At 42.8% G+C, this 23,405-nt stretch overlaps 1 protein-coding gene across 2 annotated transcripts in view; it reads right to left on the reverse strand.

Moving 5' to 3' along the window:
* Positions 1 to 23,405, reverse strand: part of TMTC2 (transmembrane and tetratricopeptide repeat containing 2) — a 257,764-nt gene that overhangs the window by 53,477 nt on the left and 180,882 nt on the right. For both annotated transcript variants that reach the window (XM_018552935.1, XM_018552936.1), the window contains 2 exons: positions 9,892 to 9,977; positions 9,332 to 9,516 (listed from right to left, as the gene is read on the reverse strand). In XM_018552935.1, coding sequence (XP_018408437.1) covers positions 9,332 to 9,516; positions 9,892 to 9,977 — 271 coding nt within the window. The remainder of the gene's footprint in view (positions 1 to 9,331; positions 9,517 to 9,891; positions 9,978 to 23,405) is intronic.

Raw genomic sequence — 23,405 nt, forward strand, 5'->3', positions numbered from 1 at the left:
TTCCTTTAAAAGCTTTTAAAATAAAAGTAATTAAAATGATAAATTAATCTACTTATGATTTTCACATTATTTATTGCAAAAACATATATTTAGATAAAATAAATTAAAATTTGGGATATTTTAATCATAAATACAGAATTTAATTTATTTGGGAGGAGAGGCTTAAGACTCAGAATAGAGAAATCATTTTTTTGTAGTATGAATGGGGTGCCTCTCCAGGTAAACTTCAAGTGCAAAGGTTCCTCATTTAACTTTAAAATGATACACTCATTATATGTGCACCATATAATGTATACTTACTTATTTCAACCATGCTTAAAAGGATGCATACTGAATCACCAAAAAATTGATTTAGGCTGGAACTAATAAACAATATTTTAAAAGTAAATCTGCAACTTTCTTTAAATTAAAGGAAAACTACAGGGCAACCTTTTTTTGGCCATAGTTCTCTCCAGGGTCAAGGGAGGACATATACGAACGTCCTCCGGTGACCCAGCTATATGCCGAGCTCCGGTTACCCAGCTTTTGCCAGCTATATGCCAAGAGCGCCACAGCCAGGACTGATCCTAACAATACTGTTGAGATCCTGGCTGATTGACAGCTGGCTCTGCCTCTCTAGGAGGCAGAGCCAGCTGTGCCTGCCCCCTCCCCTGTCCGTTCCTCCAGTCAGTGCTGGAGAAACAGAGAGGGGAGGGGGTAATCCCTGCGGGGAGTGGTGATTGACAGTCACCGCTCTCTGCAGGGAGGGGATTAGGAAGTCAGCGAATGGTGGCATGTGTCAGCTGACTTCCTGATAAATAGAGCAGATCTGTGACAGTTTCAGTGTCACAGGTCGGCTTGAATTATGGGAATGTTTTCGACTGGCTCCATAAATCTCCTTTAATGCCGAATAATCTTGCCAAGAAGGTCCTTGGTTCAGATATTTCCTATTATGTTGCACAATACCTGTGTTAATGATGCTTCGTAAAAAACTCTTGATCTAAAAAAATCTAATGATCTAGACACTATAAACCATAATAGATAAATATTGAAAACAAAAAAATGTGAATAACAAAAAATATATACCTGTGCTAGTACATCTCATAGACGTATACATATAGAAAGTCCATCTCACAAGTGATGTTCAACTCCCACTTAATATACATATCAATATGTGTAGTCCATTCCTTCTTAATTAAAGTCATTAAATGTGTCAAGATATATCTTCCAACTTTTATAATCCACACCACCTCCATGAATGCATAAACAATTTTCTCACCAATCACGCAGGAGGCCTGGGTTCGAGTCTCAGCCAATGCAGGCCTTGCTTCTAAGGTGGGTGGATCCATGAAAGCATTACGATCACAGGAAAGCCAGTGGACAGCATTTATGTGTAATTGGCTTATTTTAATTATAAGTGCATTTAATTGTTTTAAATAAATGTATTCTGACATACTACACTATGGGAAGCATTTTTTTCTCTCTGAATATAAGGGAAGGTGGAGGATGGAGGAATAGTATGAAACGGTTTTGGAAAGATAAGCTAGAGTTTGGAATAATATACCCCAATTTATTGTCGGATCACAAAACGAGGGAGAGGATTTGGTTCTATATATATCACCAGAGTGATAATTGTTCATCTGAAATATGGTGAGCCTATAGAAGTCGGTGAGTGCAGCCAGATCTTATCAATAAGCATGGTAGAGAGTACGGTGGAGATTCACGGACGTGGTGTGGATTATAAAAGTTGAAAGATATATCTTCACACATTTTGTTGCATTAAGAAGAAATGGACTACACATATGGATATGTCGATTAAGTGGGAGTTGAACATCACTTGCAAGATTTAATACAGGACTTTCTATATGTACACGTTCTATCAGATGTACTAGCACAGTGATGGCGAATGTTTTTGAGCCGGAGTGCCCAAACTGCAAAGCAAAATTAATTCATTTACCCCAAAGTGCCAAAACTGAAAATAAATTTGATATTGTGTTTTAGTTTGGGCACTGGGGTTTAAAAAACGTTCAGCATCACTGCCTTATGCAAAAAAGGGAAACACACATATTTAAACGATTAAACATTTATTTTTTTCATCACTTTTTAATTTTTTTTTACTTTTTAACATTTTAATTTACCTTGCTATCTTTATTTTTTATAATTTTTATTGATTTTATTATTTTTTACTTTTTTTATCACTTTTTATTTTTTTAATCTAACAAGCCCATGTGGGATAACATTTGGAGGTGACAGGTCCCGTTTATTGAACCTGTCACGTCCAAAACAGGAGTTTGAGCACAGCATTGTGCTGGCTCTGCTGTGATAGCAAAGATGGAATCCGAATTCAACACCCCTGCCTAGGCTCGTGTGCCAATCGAGGGGCCTCTGCGTGCCCTTTGTGGCACGCGTGCCATAGGTTCGCCACCGCTGTACTAGCACAAGTATATGTTTTTTGGTGTTCACATTTTTTTTGTTTTGAATATTTATCTATTATGGTTTATAGTGTCTAGAGCATTAGACCAAGAGTTTTGTATGAAGTATCATTAGCACAGGGATTATGCAACACAGGTGTTGTGGATAACGCATAATTGTTTAATCACTTGGTGATAATTTCACATTTTATAACAATTTTTTTACATTTTAGGAAACATATATGAATTTGTTGAAGCGCAGTGCTATTTTTCTCTTTTCCTATTTTGGGTGAACTCACCCATTAAGCACAGCGGCTCTTAGAGTGTTATTTGATTCCAAGCGCAGTTCATCTCTATTTAACACTATTTCCTATTATGTGGTGGCAACATATAAAACCATGACCCCATATTGTGCTGCTGCTTTGCCACTGTATCCCACAGGCTTGCTATGTGGATTACAAGTGCCCATTTTAACACATATTACATTAGACATGGTCTACTGCTGTCACCCTAACCCTAAAGAAAAAGGCCATGCAGTCGTGAAGTGCATGAATGCTGGCAGAGTGAGAATGCAAAGAAGCTAAAGATCAGCAACATGAAGGATAAAAAAGCATATAAAATATAAAATAAGGATTTTATTTTAAAAATATCAATTGTTATAAATACACAGTGCTTTCACAAACTCATTGTCATTCAACTAGGTTTTTACAGCTAAGGCCCCGTTCACATATAGCGACATACCTTTTGCAGCGGATCCGCACGGCCGGGATAGCGCGACTTTCGGGGCGACGTTCCAGCGACGATCCAGCGACGGTAGCGCGACTTTCCCCGTCGGGCTCCATAGAAAAAAAGTAAAATCGTGCAAAATCCGCCGAAAAAAGGGTCCGGTAGAAGCGACTTGCGACCGCGACGAGCGACGCGCGACATGGAGTTAAGACAGCTCCATTGAATAACATTGGCCGGCGACTTATCGCGATATCGCGCGGCAAAAATGCGCGATATCGCGGCGGAAATCGCGCGACAATTCGCTATATGTGAACGGGGCCTAAGTGATGGTAAACAGCTATGCTAAAAGCTCAGATACAAATCCACATTAAGCCAATTTGTCCAATATTTCTGTTGTATCATATATGACATGGACATATTTGATTGAGGATACACATTTTTTTTTAGAAAGCCTCTCAAAGACACGTGGAAACCATAACATGTATTTAAAGGAACTATAAAATTAGCCATCAAACACCCACATAGCACTTCCATCAGCATTTAGTTTTGCCAAGTTACACAAAAAAGAAAAATGTCAACAACAACCCTTCTCAAGTGGAGAAAAAACTTTAACATTTCTAAGAAAACTGTTGAGATGCGTGGCAAATATACTACCCAATCCCATTTAGAACCACAACAGTTCCAAGGGCAGACACAGGAGTTAACTTAGACTCTCCCACCCAAAAGAGCCTAGCAAACATGCTTTTTGTATACTGTTGTCACTTGCTAACAGTAAAGGGAATACAAAATGACATTGCTTCTAAAGCTGGGGTAAGTTACACCAGGGTAAATTGCATGACACTACATTCTCTGCAAGTCACAAGGCAGAGCAACAATTGCAATGTAAGCAAAAATATAGGCGACCAAAGGTGGCTGGCAATATTTTTGATCTGTTCCCATTACTGAAAGGCAGGATGCTCTTAGGATCAGCGCTATAAACAAGCATTATAAATTAAACTAACATCAGAAGCATTCCCCTCTACTAAAACCTTGCAATAAATGATGGATATGGGCCTCAAATACATGTCATTGATCCAGCCATATTCAGAGAGAGAGAAAAAGAGAGAGCGAGTGATTGTGTGTGCAAGTAACAGAGTGGCCCAAAAGGCGCATATCTCATTGTATTTATACTAGGGATGTCCCAATATCATTTTTTCAAGACCAAGTGCTTTCCCTCAGGTACTTGCAGATACCAATTACTGACATGTGAAATTATTTCTAAAACAAAACAGACTAATGATTTTAGGGAAGTTTCTTTATCATTATAAAGAACTGTAATTTAATCTATGAATACACTTGTCCTGATACAAAAAATATTTTTAACTAAAACCGTATTTGACTGTCCTAAGATGCGCTTCTCATTGGTCAGCGCGGTCACCTGACCAACGAGTGCTTGCAATTTCTGAGTGAAATTCTAAAATATATAGCACAGGGCTGCAGTATGGGGTACAGATAGTACAACCGTACTGGTGGAGGGGAAGCCAAAATATAAGTATAGGAGGGAGGGGAAAGAGTTGACCAGATTTAAGCGGGTAAACCATTTTCTCAAATTACTTGGGAAAGCAAATAACAATGCGATATCATTCAGAGGTGACAGGCTCTCTTTATGAGCCTGCCCTCCAATACAGAAGATACAGCACAGCATTGTGCACTATCTTCTGTAAAGCTCAGGATGTGACAGCTGACACAGAAAGCGCTCCTGTGTCACTGATCACAGAGCAGAGTGGAGAATGGTCGTTCTCCGATCTGCTTTCCACTCTCCATCCTGAAGGCATCTGCTGTGGTATTGGGTCCCCCAGAATTGCAGTGGAGCCTGAAAACCACGGCAAGGAGGGGGCAGATGGACCTTGGTGGGGAGGTGAGGGCGGACCTTGGAGGGGAGGTGAGGGCGGACCTTGGAGGGGGGCCGAGCACGCTGCTGAGCAAGTGATCCGGGCATATCACTTCTACTAAACGAGCAGCCCGAGGCTATTTAAAAATTGAAAGTGCCTGCATCAACACTATGTATTGGGGCATTTTCACGAGTACAAGTACTCATGAAAATGCCCTGCACCAGCCCCGATACTGATACTAGTATCGGTATTGGGACATGCCTAATTTATACCTTAGGTACAAAGGTTCTTGGGGTTGAGGTTTATTGTCATTGTGTTTTTATACACATGGTGAGGGGCGACAGGCTTATGGCTGATATGGCAAAAACAAACATTTTGATTTCTTTGAATCTCAGTAAGTTCTGTTCTGAGTCCTGGTGTCCATAGGCATTGTAGAGCTTTGTGTTGGATAAAGCCGTTATTGCTAGGTCCACATTCTATCTGGTAGCCAGACCATATTATTACTTATAGCTGTCCACAGGCCTTGATGTACAGTATGTGATCTGACTGATATCCAGGGTTTTCTCACTCTCTCTCTCTACTGTGGGAGCCTGCTGCTGGGTGAAAAGTTACAAGTGCTGCCTGTTTTGTTTGTGGAACCCATTGGGGGCGCCTTGTTAGTCACTTGCAGAACTGACTGAGTTTAGTTAGTAGCTCAAATGAACAGATGTTTTCTTTTTTATGCTATGGATTTGCCGTACAAAGCCCTTTTGCTTTTAAGACTGTTTATTTGCTGCCTTGTTAAATAAAAGCACAAGACAAACCTGTTTGAACTGTTTCTAGCTGTCTCTGTCTCGTGCATGGTTTACTGCTGCCAATTGCAGTTGAGCCTGTCTCCCTTACAATATTGAAATCTTTTCTTTGCATTGTTTTAAAATGATACATAGGTGCAGCTTAAAGGATACGAGTTAACGTAGAACTGCAGCCAAACCTTTTTTTTTTTTTTAGTTTTGGATACAATGCAGAATCTGTCAGGATTTTATTGATGTCTGTATTCCCACTGGAAATTTTCCCTCACTTCCTATTGTGTCAAAATGACAGAAAGTGAGCAAAACCTTGCCAAAGAAAACAAGCATCAATAAAGGCACTTTTCTTAGTGGACAAAGGAATCTGTCCCCATTGATGACATTTCTTTATTTCTCCAGAAGGCACAGACCACAATGAAAACCTGACATTCTTAACCTTCCCCAATCTAAAACTGAACAAAACTTGGCTTGAGTTCCACTTGAAGCGGAGTCCTGGAATGTGAAGTGCTTATAAAAAATTTCCAAGTTGTTTTCCATTGCCAGTGAAAGTAGCAGTTACTAAGAGAAGCAACCCTTACTAAGCATTTCATAAAAAGGCCAGTGGACAGAGGGTATTTCCTCCTTTTTTTGCATAGAAGACCAGCAGCAGGAGGGACACATAAATATGTTTCATGGAAAAAAAAAATGATAAAAACTCTTTAAATAATGCATACAAATCTTACAGTGTATTTCCACTTTTGCAGCCGTATTGGGATAACACCTATTTTACATGTGTCACATGTTTCTCATTCACATAGCACAACTTTAAAAAAAATCTGCTTACATAATACTTGCTCTTTCTGGAAAAAAAAAGCTTTACTCTAAGCTGAATTTTACTATGGAATGCAAGGGGCATGGGGAGTAATATTTTATTTATTAGCCATGTCCAAACAAAGAGTTAAAGATCTAAAGAGCTAAGAGTGTCCTTATTCTTTCTATGGGGACAGCCATAGAGAGTTTCCTTCACTTTGAAATTGTACAGAGAAGTTTGTAACCTGTCCCAAGGCCAGCTAAAAAGAAACAGTTCAACGAAAAGGTAAGACTTTTTTTAGATTATTTTTAGGTATGCTGTATGAATAGGAACACATAACAAACATATAGTGGGATTTTCTCAAATTTGACTGCAAAAGTAGATGAAATACACTTCAACAGGTCTATTTATAGCCAATTCGCAGAGCCATTCACCTGACAAACCTTTGCGAACATTTGTTGTGTGCGAATAAACGCAAACACAAATGTTTTTGGACATCTTTTCTGTCCAGGTCGAATGTATCTAGTATAATACTGCATTTTCGCAACTAGATGGATTTGATAAATAATATTTCCTATGCTCCTCAGCTTTATCTATAATGCAGTGTTACAGTACATACATTTGACCTGAAAAGAAAATCTATGTATGAAATGTATGTTTTTGCATCTATGCGCAGAATGAGCGTTCTAAAATATTTGTAGGGTTAACAGTTCTGCAAATTGGTTATAAATTCTAATAGACACCTACGGCTCAATGTTTCAAGAATTGCAAAATTAAATCTTGATTACTAAACATATATTTCCAGATGTGCAGTGCAATAGAAGTACAATCCAAGGTTACTGTTTGGAGGACATTGGAGATCCATCGACATCACTCCACTGTGAAAAATCAAGGTATTAATGGGTACATTTCTCAACCATATGCAGTTCTCCCAAAGGTATATTTATCTTCCAACAATCAATAGATTTAAATTGATTAAATTAGCCTTTCTCAACCAAGAATCTGAGAAACCATAAATTCCTCCAGCATTAACTAAAACAAATGATCAAATATAACTCAAAGGCTGGCATTTCTCCTAATGATCACCAATGTAAGGAGGTATTCATCTTCCTGTCTTTCTGTTGGCCACTAATGAGAGGGGGCCCAAAAGTGATCAACCTTGGGTGTCAAACATTCTAGAACCTCCACATTCTCTATTCTTTTACTTAATGTATCTGCAACATCTAACGGATGATGCTAATGTACTATAAGCTGTGGATGTATTATTTTTTAACATAGGTTTCCTGAGGTGTGAAAAATATGTCAAGGTTTCCTCAGGCGTCAAATAGTTTGATTAGACCCATAATCCCTGGTGCGAGGAAATCAAAAGAAAGGTATTAACAAATCACATTTCTACATTAACAAACTATTTATACTATACACAGAAAGGGGAATTTATTAACCTAAGCATGGAACCCAATCTTCTTCTAGCTTTCATTTTCCAAGCTTAACTGAACAAGCTGAATATAGAAGCTGATTGGTTACTATGCAAAGCTGCTCCACACTCTGTCCATTCCAATTTTAGTAAATTCACCCCAGAATGTTTTTAACTTTAAAAAAACGATTTATTGAATTTGCCAATATGCAATAGATGTCGACTAAAAGAGGGAAACTTTTTGAATGTGTGGTAGAGTTGCTTTACATTGTTCTCAAAAAAGTCTTTTTTAGAGTTAACAAGGTATTTTTCTGTAAGATGACTATGGATCCAGCTGTGTATATATTGGGTTGTTTGGATGATCTTGACTTGCCTGAGGTCTAAAAAACAGAAATCGTAACAGTGCTGTTTCTGGCCAAGACACAAAAAATTGAAAAGCAAAATACCGCCAACAACTAAACAATGTATCTTGGCAGTCATATACACTTGAACAATTGATGTATTAGAGAAGAGGATATTCAGCCAAATGGGAGTCTTTATTGTCTTGAAGGTTAGACACACCTGGATTAGCCTCAATACATCTCATTTGGGATGCAGTTCAAATTTTGAAACCATGTTCTTTACCTTGACGTCCACTAAGCCTCTAAGCCCATACTATCAATATTGTAACATTTGCACTGAAAATAAGGTGAGAAGTGTTGGGACAAGGTCCAGCTTAAAGGTATCCGACCTGAACTCACTTCTTGGTCAAATGATGTAAGGGCTCCTTAGTATGTCTTAGGCACTGTCAAATGTTCCATGATAGGCTTTGATTTCTACCTGTTTTATTTCTTGTTAAAAACACAACAGCTGAATAAAAGAAGATGTTGAACCAAACGTTGATCCCCGGGAACAAAAACATTCATGTAAATATATTCCACAATAGCCACAAAGGATATAAATCCTCTTTGTGTTCACCAAATGCATTTGCAAACTCCAATATTACCTTGAAAAAGTAGACGTGATGCATGTCTGTGCATATAGCCTGTGCAGAAAGCAGAGCTGTGGGAGAGGCCCAGTGAGTCCACCCACTACAGGTTGCATTACAAAAAATTACAGGATGGGAGTAGATAGAAGACCAGTCACTCTGCACAAGCAAAAAGAGCAGCAGTGACTGGTCTTTATTGCAGGAAGCTTCTGCACAGACGCAAGGTTTCACACTGGATTACTGTACATATCTGGAGGAAATACACAAAGAACATCAAAGTTTCAAGTAGGATTCCACATGCTTCTTACAATTAGACAATTTCTGCTTATTTTGGAGTTCAGCTTTAAACAAAATATTCCATGGGTCATTAATATCTTGTAGAACTCACCTCATGCTGGCCCTGTTCATGGTACAACTTCCCCAGATTATACAGGCAGCTGGTCACTGAACTCTTATGAGCATTAGGATCTTTTAAATTTTCATCTGGAATTTCTGAACATTTCAAGAAAGTCCTTCTGGCTTCTTCATTTCTTCCCTGATTCATAAGAATAATTCCTGTATTCAAGTACGCAGCTGTAAAAATAAATTATTGCAATAAACATAATAAGTCAATACAACAACTAACTGTAGTATGCTAAACATTCAGCACTGCTTCTTTTAGTACCAGTAAATGTCTGGCCATGAGAAATAATTTTTGCACACGTGGTCTGTCATTAATTTTCCTTTCCTTACAGGAGGGACCACCATAGATGAATGGTGGTTCAGCCTACATGTTTTTTTTAAAACCTTTCATCTCTACAAAGCGCTGCCAATTAGAATGCCAGTTGTGATGATGGTTTTGTGGTGAGGTCTTAGCCCTTCATCTTATTTAAAAAGAAAAAAAAAGATTTTGATGAAAATGATAAACAGATGTGGATGAGGATGATAAAATGTATATTCATTACTTACATGCCAGTGTAGGCCTGCTACCAATTGCTAACTTGTAGTAGTGCAGAGCCTCTGAAAACTTGCTGTTTTCCTGTAGCAGCAAGCCTCTGGAACACATACAAAACAGAAGAATGCATCACTTTATGAAAACTAGACTCATGAATATTACTTAACAGAATATTTAAATGTTAGTTATTGAGGCAATTACGCTCATGCAATACTGTAAACATTTTTAAAAGATGTACATAATTTATCCTAGCAAGCATAAGAACACACGGCTGGATTTAAAGTATTACTAAAGTTAACAAGGTTTTGGCTTTACGTAAACGTATGTAACGTATGTAAAATGTGTGTTTTTAAATCACCTTAACCATACCAGTCAGTAATATTTTAAATATAAACTTTGCATTTTACTTTTGTCCTTTAAGAGCACTGGTATCAAGAAGGTATCAGGGCTCCCTACATGCAGATCAGATTTGTCTAATCTGCAGTAAATTATGATTCTCTGGCTTGCTTCACTGTGTGATTCCTTGCAAAGCTAACACATCAGACAAATGTTGAGGTGAATCAAAAATTTCCAAATTGGTGATTCTCCTGATACATCCATCACTAATCTGTGCACCTTAACCACACACATTATCTGCTATTTCTGCTAAGTCAAAATGTAATTAGTTCCAATTTTATTTTACAGTATCTTTCCAACACCAGAAAAAGTGTATGTGCCTCTGCTTCCTGTGTTACACTAGACACACTTTGCAATCCAATAAAGTTTTAAAGGCTGACATTTGTGCCCCCCCTCTTTCAGTGTGACTGCTGCCATGCAGGGAAGCTACTATAAAGATAAAGTGCACTTATACCAGCGCTAATTAAGTTATAGTGTTTGACTTGTTAAATCTCATAATTAAGGCAAATAATGATTTATAATCAAATAATGGAGTTTAAATTATTTTGTTCATATTTTATTCATCATAATGAAAGTCTGTGGCTCTTCGCTTTTGGTATTACAAACAAGATATAAAAAATCTAGTACTAGCATAGCTTATATTTTTTTATTTTTTATTTTCCTTTAACAATCTTTGGATAACTTTCACACTGAAATATGCAACATGTAAAACCACAGAAAAAAAAACAAAAACAGAGGGGATTGCAAAGTGCCACATTATAAGACCTGCTGATATTTAGCAAATAGCTTTTACATATCTCCCAACTATCCGAGATGAGAAAGGGGGACAGCTTTCAGCACAATGCATTTAGGCAATGGACACACCCGTGCCACTCCCTAAGTTATGTGGACCATTAAGAATGTATATGCCAAAATTCATTGGTTAAACCCATAATTGTTTTGTTTTTTTTCACCATTACTTTTCCTTTATAGTTTTGTTTGAAATTGTAAAAACAAATAAGTGATACAATTAATGTTTTAGTGCAGGATAACACCTTTGGTAGTTAAATAGACCTTTCCATAGATATCTGTACCTCGGCCCAAGAAAGAAAAGGGAAAAATCAGGACTAATAAAGGACAAAGGAATTTGGTACCAAATGAGACAGTGCCTCTAAATATGGGACAGTTGGGAGATACGGCTTGTATGATAACACCATGGGATATCAAAGGTGTCCGAGAAGGTTGTTTTTTAATTTATATCTACTTTCTTATAAAAAAATATATTAAGGAAGGGTCATAAAAATGCTCACTGCTCAGTTGACATATTGGGTTTATACGATTTTGAAAGACAAATTGTTACATCTTATCGGTAGTCTTTCAGATTTCATTACAAAAGTTACAGTTCTTTACAATATTAGACCCCATAGGCGATTCCAACTCTGATGTGACCTAAATCTTCTATTGGCAAGTGGTGTGGACATTGCATGCAATCATTTGACTGCTGCTTAGGTTAAGGGAAAGGGGGTTATAATAGCAACTTCCAATTCTCCCAGATTTAACTAGAGTTGTAATTACACTGATGGTGGTGGGGTATTCAAAGGTCAGTGGTAAATGTTTTAACTTTAAACAATATTTATAGAATATCCTACCACGTACGTGTGCTGGGCACATAAATCAAATGAATACATGAAACACCTTTCAGTTCACACATGCTTATCTGATCAGCAGTGGTTAAGGATTAAGTTACTATCAGAATCTGGTTCACTTCTCTGCAATTATTCCATATGAAGCCCAAAAAAACATTAGGGGAAGGCTGCCAAGCGCAGGCTGTTTTCACAAATTGGTTTCATAAGTTTGGAAGATGTGCTTCTCTTCACCACCAAACAGAGGACCCTGTATTGACTGAATGTTACAATTTACTGTCACATATCATTTAAAAAATAGAAGAAACTTCACTATGAACACATACACAATCTAATGCAGCTGAGAGACACATTTGTTTTTTCATTCTGAGGTGCTTAAAAGCCTCAGGAGAAAAAGTAACATTGAATAACCTATCTTTGATTTATTTTTTTGAGCTATTGTCTTATTAGTGCTTAAAAACAAGAACAACAGTGTAGATTTCTGTTTCATGTTAGTGTCAGTTTCCAAACTTTCTTTGTACAATATATATACGTAAAGATGACTTTGTATGAAATATTTCCTAATGTAACACACATGGAAGAATGCGTTCTTTTACAAAGTGTGTGCAGTTAATTAAACCTGGCAGGTGACACAGCTAAATGAAAATTCACAAGCTGCTAAGGAAAATCTATATATGAAATGAGAGAAGGCTTTATAAAATTCACAAATAAGTACAAGTGTAGACCCTAAAAGACAGATAAAGTCTCTAAAGATAGCTTAGTTGGTAACAGATTTTATGTATTTAGAAACCAAACCCAGAACACTGTTCTTTGGGCTAGCAGTTCACTGGCTGCTCAAACATAGACTAAAGTACAACAATACATCCTACGAAAACCTTAAGTGGCCCCCTCCTTAGCTAATCTAACCTAATAACACCCCACTATGGTGAAAACATACCTCTTCTGTGTCAGCCTCCCACATTGTAGACATCTCCCATGGTGCTGCACACTAACTCTCCAAAGACTTGAATCTCTCCTAGCATCTTCATACAGCATTTATGTCTATGGGAAGTTAATGTACAGGTGCAGCCAACACTGAAGGCAAATTCTACACCAAGGGTTTAAACACCTTGGATGGCCAATACAGCCACAGAATGGTAAATAGGCACTGGGGTGGCAGGTGGCGCTGGGCAATGTATGGACAGTAAACACAGTACTCCATGCGCATGGGGGCAGGATTCCGAAACCTTCGTGGTGGGAAACATACCCCGTACAAACGCCAATACCGGTGTTTGTAGGGGTGTACCCCGTGACATAAAATGAGCTCTGGGCATCCCAATACTAATTAGGGAAACCCATCTGTTGTGGAAACTCATAATTTCTAGTTATAATTACATCCGGCAGCCCTTTACATGGATGTGTTTAATTTTGTTTAGGCCATTCTTAAATCCCAGAGCAACTAGATATCTGCTCATCAGGCATTTGATGGTTTATAGCCTAATAATGCATAAGGGCCCAAGGTATTTATTCAAGCCTTCTTTATGCCTGGTTTGAACTGGCCCTAATGGTATGCGCATTGTAAAACACTAACTAGCCAGATCACCAATTATTGCTAGACAGCTCAGTTAATCCCTAAAGGTTAAAGATTTGAAGCGAAGTCAGTGACGTTAGAACACCGTGGAGAAAGATAAGGATAGACCCGACATTTCAGGCTGGCGAGTCTGACAATGCAATTTTACATGTGTTTTATGTGAGAGTAATATTTTAAATATATAGTAATATTTTATTGTATAAGGGTTGCACTAAGATATCTACCTCTGTCGTTGAGAATTTTTCAAAACAAAGATGGGCTTTTATAAGAAGAAAGATCTATAAGATCAGGATCGTTTCATCTGGAGGGAGGAAGATTGCGGCTTTAAACATTGTGAGGAAGGAGGTTGATTTCACAAAAAGCGTTCTGAGACCCAAGGGACTGAACAAGGAGGTGAGAGGCTTATGTATTAGAGCATTGGTGTTTTGTGAGCACTGAAGCAAATTATTCTAATTTGAAGATATTATTTTATAAAAGGTGTATCAAAGATTATATACAAGAAGTCACAGGAGTGGACACAATGACACACAAAGAGAGACTAAGAGCATTCTTTAATTTTTATCCTTTTTTCTGTTTTTTTTTTTTACACGTCAAGATTTGAGAGTTCTGGGGGCGTGTCCTAACCATGGTGGCGTGAGGTGCTCGTTTAGAGAGCTCAGCGGCTTCAGCGTACCATCAGCACTCTTACCTCCACATTACTCCCGCTGACACCCCGGCTCTCAGCATGTCTAAACGTCGGAAGGACGGGGGATCTAAAAACCAGGTCTCGGACGCCTCCATGCAGCTGTTTTTCTCCCCGATGAGTGTGGGACCTGTGGAACGCGGCAGACCCAAGATGGCGCCGTCCTCCTCCACGAGGGTTCCGTCCCACAACACACGCTGACGGGGCTCCCCATCTCCGGATACCTCCCGGGCTGGATCCGGCTCCCCTGGGCCCGCTGCTGTGGACCCCCAAGATGACGACGAAGAGGTGACGGATGACCTGCCCTCCGACTTGCCGGACGGTTTTCGGGCCTTGTTACGTTACCTCCCCACCAAGCAGGACTTCGAGTCCATGGTGTCTAGGAGTTGAGGCTGCCTTGCGCAAGGACCTACGAGAAGTGAAGCGGGAGGTGAGAGGCCTGGCCGCGACAGTAGCGGAGGTCTCCGCATCCTGCGCAACGATGGACACAAGGATTGCTGCTCTTGAGTTGGCTGCCAAAGGCCGGATCCCCGCCTTACTGACCTGCAACTCCATATGGAGGACATGGAAGATAGGGGGAGACGCAACAACCTGCGCATCCGTGGCATCCCAGAGGCTACTGGAGCCCCCGACCTGCGCCCCACGGTACAAGCAGTCTTTGCATCCCTGCTCGACAATGTGGACCCCGCCACCATCATCCTGGATCGGGTACACAGAGCCGCTGGACCTAAACTCTCCAATTTTCCTAACCCGCGCGATGTGATATGCCGGGTCCATTATTTTACCACGAAAGAGGAGATCCTCCGAGCTGCATGGCAATGCAGACCCGTGGAGTTCGATGGAGTACAGCTTCAAATCCTCCCGGACCTATCTCGCAACACCCTCAGGCGTCGAGCACTCCTTCGTCCAGTTTTGGATCTAATACACAGCACAGGGGCGACTTACCGGTGGGGTTACCCGTTTCATCTGATCGTCAAGAAGGGTGAGTCCGTCTACGTGCTCTGCTCCCCGAAGGATGTCCCCGGCCTAGGCGGCTTCCTGAATGTGGACGTCCCACCTCCTGAAGACTGGCTGGCTTACATCATGGAAGGGCCGCGTCGGCCGCCTGCGGCCCAGCGGCAGTCCCGCTCCAGATCCAGTTCCATGCGCCCAGACCGCCAACGCACGGGGAGTTGGGAAGACCCCAGGAGGTCGGTGGAGGCCTAACCTGCTATGGATGCCCTGATATACTGGACGTTCCGGTATTGGCTTTATTTTTAATTTATATATTTTACTCTTTTTTGTGTGTTTTATACTGCTGGTTCCGGACCTCCGTGAATCCTTCGAACCTCTCCCACCATATGGGCTAGGGCATAGACGAGACCACTAAGGATCGCATACCCTCCTGCACCCAAATTACAGAGGTATACCCTTTTCTACCCTGACGTTGAACTAGAGGTCGGTTCCAGACTCCCCAATTGTAAGGTGATGGGGCACGATGATCCCAGAGGGGGTGGGTCGATCTCCCCTGCGGGCCAGATACAGTCGAGGCCAAGGTGGATCCTTAACAGTGCTGGCCTGTAGCATCAGAGCTGGAAACGCTCCCAGTCGTTGATAATTGTTGTGATGGGGATGATCGCTTCATATGGCAGTTCACGGAGGGTTAGCCCCGATGGGACGGACAGTGGCCGGCCTACTGGGGCGGTGCGCCCCCCTGTAACGCGGGGTTTACGTTTATGTTTACTTTAACATCTTCGGGGTACTATACTGTATTGCCATGAGTACTGGCTTTGGATGTGATATTTATGCTGGGGCCCGTCCAGTGGGGACTGTTCCTCGGAGGCAACCTTGAGGCCCTGAGGGAGAGTCTCACGCCCTTGGGAGGGGGCGCCATGGGTGGGGCAGTCTCTATTGGCGAGATCGTCGGATGGGACGGCCCCCCCCCCTGTGGCGGCCACTCCTTGGGTAACCAGGGTCATACAGGGCAAAAGGTTTATGTTTAGCTTGTTTTAAGGTTTTGATTTACTGTTGGTGATTTTGCAATTTCACTCCACCGAATTTATGCATAGTTTCCCCATATATATCAGGGTGCGGCTGCAGAGTGTATCTGTCCGCCAGACGGCTCCTCTGCGCTCCTGCCCCATGAAACCCACACACTACGAAAGGGATTTGACCTGTCCTTGTGAGCAACTACTGACCGCCTAGGGGAGAGCCCCCCCATCGGTCGGCTCCTTACCATAGCCTGTCTACGCTACTACTACTGACTGCTCCGATCCCGGGGTGGGTGTACTTAGTATTGCTAAACCATTGAGTGCTGCACGCAACACCTCTTCTACAAGCGTGCCGCTTGGAGAGAGCTTCTCACGAGTCGTGTTTGGACTCGACTCCCCCACTAGTTTTTGCCCCACAGTCCGTCAGGTACGGCTGTAGGGTTTTTTTCTAAGAAATTAGTTCCCATTTAGTTGTTTTTTGCTTCTTCTGCTTTCTCCTGTCCCTCCGCTCCTTTTCTCCTACCCTAGAGTACTGCCCTTCCTTCCACATTTTCCCCCTTCTCAACGGGTCTGATACTTACTCTCTCTCAACTGCTATTCTTTCCACTCTTCGCTCTCCCCCTCCCCATCCCGCCCCCTCTGCCTGACCCCTATCCTTCTACTTTCCAATCCACCTCCCTCCCCCCCTCCTGTCCCTCGGGCCCCTCCACCAGGGCTTTACCATGCCTCCATATCACCTTGTGTACCTTAACGCACGGGGTCTGAACATCCCCGAAAAAAGGACCATGGTATTACATGAACTCCACCGGCACCGGGCACATATTGGATTCTTCCAGGAGACCCACTTCCGACTGGGGCACTCACCCAAATTCACAGATCACAGATTCCCGACGTCCTATCACAGCTACTCCCCGGATAAGAGGTCGAGGGGGGTATCTATAGTCCTGTCCAGAAGTCTGACATGGACATATGTGGACATGCAGGCCGGGGAGGAGGGTAGATTACTTATGCTCAAAGGGAAAATCAAATCTCAGATGGTTACTCTAGTGAATTTGTACCTCCCTAATCTAGGACAGATCTCTTTCCTGGAAAGAGTGTTGACACTGATGGATGACTTCAAGGAAGGGGTGTTGATAGTGGGGCGTTGGGGGGATCTCAATCTCCTACTGAACCCACTGATGGATCCCTCCAGATCGGCCTCCCACCTGTCCAAAGCGGCACTGCGCCGCCTCAAAAAATGCCTCCATCTCCATCAGCTCGCTGACGTGTGGCGAGTCCATCACCCGTCTGACAGGGACTACTCATTTTTTTCTACAGCCCGACAAACATATACACGCATTGACTACTTCCTCGTACACCATCCTGTGCTCCCATTGGTATCTCGCTCCACCATAGGCAACATATCCCTGTCTGACCACGCAGCGGTCTCAATAGTAGTGGATCTGGGTGCGACTGGGATGCAACCGTGGCGCTGGCGTTTGAATGAAACCTTAGTACAAGACCAGGCCTTAGCGGGGGAAATTGAGGATGGCCTGCGCTCGTATTTTGCTCTTAATGCTCCCTCCGAGTGCTCCCCGTACTCGATATGGGAGGCCCATAAGACATATATCAGGGGCACCCTGATTAAACTGGGCACCCGGGTCAAATGCCAGCGTGTACAACAGATCTCCTCCTTGCTGACACAGATCCACCAACTTGAGACCCAACACAAACGGACCCTGTACCCGGCTATGCGTTCCCAATTGACAGCTTTACGGGAATCCTTGCGCTCTTTATGCCTACAGAAGGCTAAAGCGATGTTGGTGATGTCATTGCAGCAGGTCTATGGCCCATGCTCTCCGTCACAAACGTTCTAAAACATTCATCCCCGCCATTAAATCTAGCACAGGGTCCATGCTGCACCTATCTGAAGGGATTGCCGACCAGTTTCGCAATTTTTACTCCGCCCTTTATAACCTTCCACAACCTAGCTCTGCAGCAAGGGCGTCTCAGCGGCTCTCCCGCATCCGGGCATACCTGGATTCCTCGGGCATGCCCTCCATCCCTAATGAAGTGGTTAGCGATTTGGAACTCCCGATCACGGAATTAGAATTGAACACGGCTATAAAACAGACAAACACGGGAAAGGCCCCGGGTCCAGACGGCTTCACTTTGATGTACTATAAGAGATATGCCCCCCTTCTTAACTCCCACTTCGTCAGAGCCCTGAATTCAGTCATGCAAGGAGTTGCACTGCCTCTGGACACTCTCTACGCCTATATAACGGTCATCCCGAAACCAGGAAAGGACCCGCTACATTGTTCAAGTTACCGCCCAATCTCGCTATTGAATGTTGACACCAAATTATTCTCCAAAATCTTGGCAATGCGTATGATCCCATACATCGGGGATTTGCTAGACCCGGACCAGGCGGGATTTGTCCCTTGCAGGGAGGCGAGGGATAACACTACTAGAGCCCTGAACCTCATTCATTCTGCCATGTCGAAGGCGACTCCTGCCTTCTTGTTGTCCACGGACGCGGAGAAATCTTTCGACAGGGTAGACTGGTCATTTATGAGAGCTGTCGCTGTCAGAGTCATTTACTATCTCCAATGGCACTTGGCAGGGGTGTCCGCTATCCCCTTTGATCTTTATAATCACGCTAGAGCCCCTGCTGAGGAGAATTCGAGCCAACCCAGGCATTCGCGGATTGGACGTAGGGTCGCAATCGCATAAGGTAGCCGCCTACGCGGATGACCTACTTTTCTTCCTGACTGCCCCGGGTACCTCATTACCAATCCTAATAGCGGAACTTACCAAATATGGGGAATTGTCCAATTATCACGTCAACGCCCAAAAGTCGTAAGCCTTGAACCTCACGTTGCCTCCCTCCCATGTCCTTTGCCTTCGGAGCAACTTCCCCCTTTTGTGTGGTCCGACTCTTCAATTAAATACCTGGGAGTCCAGCTCCCGCGGGACCTGACCACAGCTTACGCTCTAAATTTTCTGCCCCTCCTTCAGCGCCTAAAACTTGACCTCAAGGACTGGTCTCGGCTGGCATTCTCTTGGATGGGGCGGTGCAACATAGTTAAACAGAATGTTTTGCCGAGGTTGCTATAGCCTGTCCAGGCACTGCCCATTTTGGTACAGAGGGGATTTTGGAAGTCGGTCCAGTCCTTGATAACGAAATACATTTGGGGTCTAAACCGGCTAGAATACAGCATTCCATTCTTCGGCTACCCAAGAGATATGGGGGTTTGGCTGTCCCAGATGTTCATTACTACTATGCTGCCACCCATCTCACGCGCATTATAGACTGGAGTCGCCATACAGCGCAGAAACCGCGGGTCACCCTTGAACAATGCTCATCCTCGGTCCCCCTTCATACTCTTCCATGGTGCCAAGGGGTACCCCCTTCGACTCGCACGCACCCGACAGTGGGACAAACTTGGAAGATTGCGCGTAAACTGTTTGACTCCAGACTGATTTCCCCTACGCCCTCTCCGCTTCTTCCGATCATTGGATCCCCAGAGTTCACCCCAGGATTGCAGGACCCAGGGTTTACGCGCTTGCTGGACCAAGGTCACTTTAGAGCCCAACATTTTCTCCGTGGCCTGGAGTGGCCCTCCATCGAGGCGATGTCCACTGACCCTACATTGGCTCCATTAGGATTCTGGCGTCACCGCCAACTGACACATTTTTTGGCATCCTTACCGACGTCATCGGCTTTGTTCAGGCCCCGCACGAGTTTTGAGAGGGAATGTACCTCCACCGGATCGCTGATGAGGCCTCTCTCATTATGCTATCAGCTCTTGTTAGCCCCAGACTTTGAGTCACCCTTGCCTTACCTGGAGGGTTGGGAACGGCCCTGGAACTCTCTTTCATCATATGACAGAACTAGAATAATAATGCTTTCCTTGAAGTCGTCCTTCAGCAGTAGATACCAGGAGTCGGGGTATAAGATTCTTACCCGATAGTACCGTACCCCAAAAAAGTTACAAACGATTTTCCCTGGAGCATCTGGCTCTTGCTGGAGATGTGGCCTCTCCCCGGCAGACATGCTGCATATTTTCTGGTCGTGCCCATTATTACTACCTTTCTGGACTCAAGTACACACAATCGCTCAAAAATTTACAGACACACCGATCCCCATGACGCCCTCCTTCTTTATCTTGCATCATAACACACACTCCCTGAAAGGGTACAAAAAGTCGGTCTTAATTCACCTAATCAATGCTGCACGTGCCTGCATTCCGGCAATGTGGAAACAGGCTACCCCACCTACAACGGGACTGTGGTTCAGCAAAATACGAGACATTCGACACATGGAGGATCTCACTAGCTCTGTCAAAGGGACCGGGGCCCAGTTCGGTGCTACTTGGTTCTGGTGGGATGAGTTTACCTCCACACAGGAATATTTGGATCTGCTGGTTTAAGACCACCTGGCGGATGGGTTACCTGACCCCCCCCCTTCTTTCTCTTGTTCTTTTTCCTCTTCCATTCCTTCTTCAAGACCCCCCCTCCTCCCTTTCTCTCTACCTACCCTCTTTGCTTCCCCCTCTTCTGCGATCCTGTACAACCCTAGGTATAGTATGTAAATACTTACCTCCCTAATTGATGCGACTCCTGAGAGACCGCAATAGTCCAGTTGCCCGAAAACACATCACAGTGAAGGAGCCTGGGTACTGAGTATAATTTAGGTCCACACCTGATGGGACTGACCGGCTCCTTTCATGCTTTCGGTAAGACACTAGATAACTGGGCACCAGAGAGAGACTCGTGCAGGGCCTCCGAAGCATTGGAGTCCTTCTAGTCCGCAGGCTGATGTATTGCCAAAGAGGCAATACATCTTAATTTGCCTTAGGGTTGTTACGATTACAATTACAGTTATAATTATATTTTTGTTTAAAGACTTCTATCAGTTGTAAGTGTTCGGTGGCTGCGCCCACTGCCTTTGTATTGGGAATTTTGTCCCTTACTTTATTCCTGTTGCATTTATTTTCAAAAACTTGTTCAATAAAAGAATTTATAAAAAAAAGATTTGAGAGTTCTTTTGCATGTAATGATCTTTGGAAAGTTGTTTTTTTATCCATAGTCAATTGCTCTTTTAGAGTCAATTTAGAGTAATCGAACACAGAAGTCTTTATACAAAAATCCCTAAAGATTGCCTGCCTGAAAACTAGGGATACACCGATACTAGTATCGATATTGATACCGAGTATTTGGGCAAGTACTCGCCCAAATGCTCCGATACTTCTCACTGCCCAGCTTCCTGATTGGCCAGGAAGCTGGCTCCATGCTGTTGGGCCGGCTTCCCACCAATCAGCATTGAGTCGGCCAAATGGCATGGAACTGGCTTCCCGGCCAATCAGCATGGAGAAGGTCAAACAGCATCAGAGAGAGAGAGACACACACATTAACCCTTTTGAGGCAGCATACTTCATAGTTATGTCAAGCTTGGTATCTATATAAAGCTTATTTCTTAAAGTGGACCTTTACCACACTTTCACTAAAAACCAGCTCTGCATGCTGATATGAAATCATCCTACATTCATTAGCTAAGCAAACATTTTTATTTTACTTACAAATCCTGGTCCAATTGGCACAAATTATGTAATTGTGCCCAAGCACTGCATCCTGGGAAGATTACATCAGCAGAGCATTGCTGGCAAATCTCATCTGTAACCTCATGAGATCTCAGAGAAATGCATTTTTCCTCCCCTGAGATGATGTGCATGGTCACATGCCCTAGTCTCATGTGCCAGAGTTCCAGGAAGTAAAGAGAGATGCCCACTGTCAGAAGACTGGTGAAGAAAAGAAAAGTAAGGTATGCAAGCAATAAAAAGCCTGCAATTATCTAGAAGTATCTGTTTGTAGATTGTCATTACTAAACATTTCTAAAGGTGCCTTTGTTGTTATTTTGAAGATATGGATACAGTTCCTCTTTTACACACAATATACCACTGTTTATCAGGCAGTGATCTGCATCTATATAGAAATATGGCTATTATGAAATTGACAGTTTGGGACCTGCCGGTGAGCAAGTCATAAGATGCCTCACCGCTCCTGCCTAACTCCTCTGAACTTTCATGCTTATTCCCCTTTTTATTTTACTGTTGTTTTATTTGTCTCTCTTTTTTGTAACTCTCTTTTTCTGTATATTTCCCTGTACCATTTCTATTATTAAAAACAATCTTTTAAAACTGTTAAGCTCATCTCTACACTGTAAATACAACCTGCTAAATTCCTGTTTGAAGGGACAGTGGGCAAGTTTAACTTCTCGCAGAATTTGCTGAAAATTGTGCTTGTTACTGTTAAAACATGTGGTGGCAGCTAATACTTTTGGCAAAGGGTTACCTGCAGAGTTAACCAAATCTCAGTGATGATTGCTCTCAGTGTGCTGGCCTTAGATTGTTGCCCTGTGAGTGGGAAAATCTCTGTGCAGGGTGAGGCTGAGAGTGGTATTGTTACAATCTTTGTGATGGCTTGGTTGGATCGGATATAGTCACCTTTTGGTGATATACAGTGGGATCAGACCTGCTGCTCCATCACAAGCACAAGTACAGCGTTTTCTGCCCATACATTCCTATAGACAGAAAAATGCAACAGTTGCGGTTATGGGGCACTGCAAATACTGTCATATTTTACAATGTATTTTAAAAAAGTCTGTATTTGCGCTGCAATATGCCTGTGTGCATGAGCCCTAAGGCCGGGTTCACACTTGGGCGTTTTTCAGCACTGATCGAAGCGCTGAAAAACGCTCAGCAAGTGAAATCCCATAACTTCCTATGGGCATGGTTCCCACCTGGGCATATTTCAGCGCATGGAAACGCGCTGAAAAATGCCCTACGCCCAAACAAGTACAGGAGCTTCTTTGGGGCGCATTTCAGTGTGTATCCATTGGTATTCCCGAGTGTGGCTCGGAGTTAACAAAGCGGAAACCCCCAGCCACACTCGGGAATACAACGTAGGTCTTACCTTTTCCGCAATCCCCCGTGTCCTCCGGCCGCTGACGTATTCCGGGTTCCGTCCCTTGCGAGCGTCCGCGTCGCAGGGGGGCGAAACCGGCGGGAAGTTTGAAAGTTAAAAAAAAAACCCAGAAAAAAAGAGAAAAAATAAAGGATAAAAAAATCATACCGCCAGGGAGGTATAAAAACGAGCGTTGAACGCGCATTTCACTGAACGAAAAAACGTGATGAAAAACTAGCTGAAAAAACGCGCCTATAGTACGCCCAGGTGTAAACCCAGCCTAAGGGCCCATTCACACTATACTGGTGACCTGCATTTGACCCTGTTCACACCACAATAC

Source organism: Nanorana parkeri, unplaced genomic scaffold, assembly GCF_000935625.1.
Source record: "Nanorana parkeri isolate BGI_ZX_2015 unplaced genomic scaffold, ASM93562v1 scaffold101, whole genome shotgun sequence".
Classification (NCBI taxonomy): Eukaryota; Metazoa; Chordata; class Amphibia; order Anura; family Dicroglossidae; genus Nanorana; species Nanorana parkeri.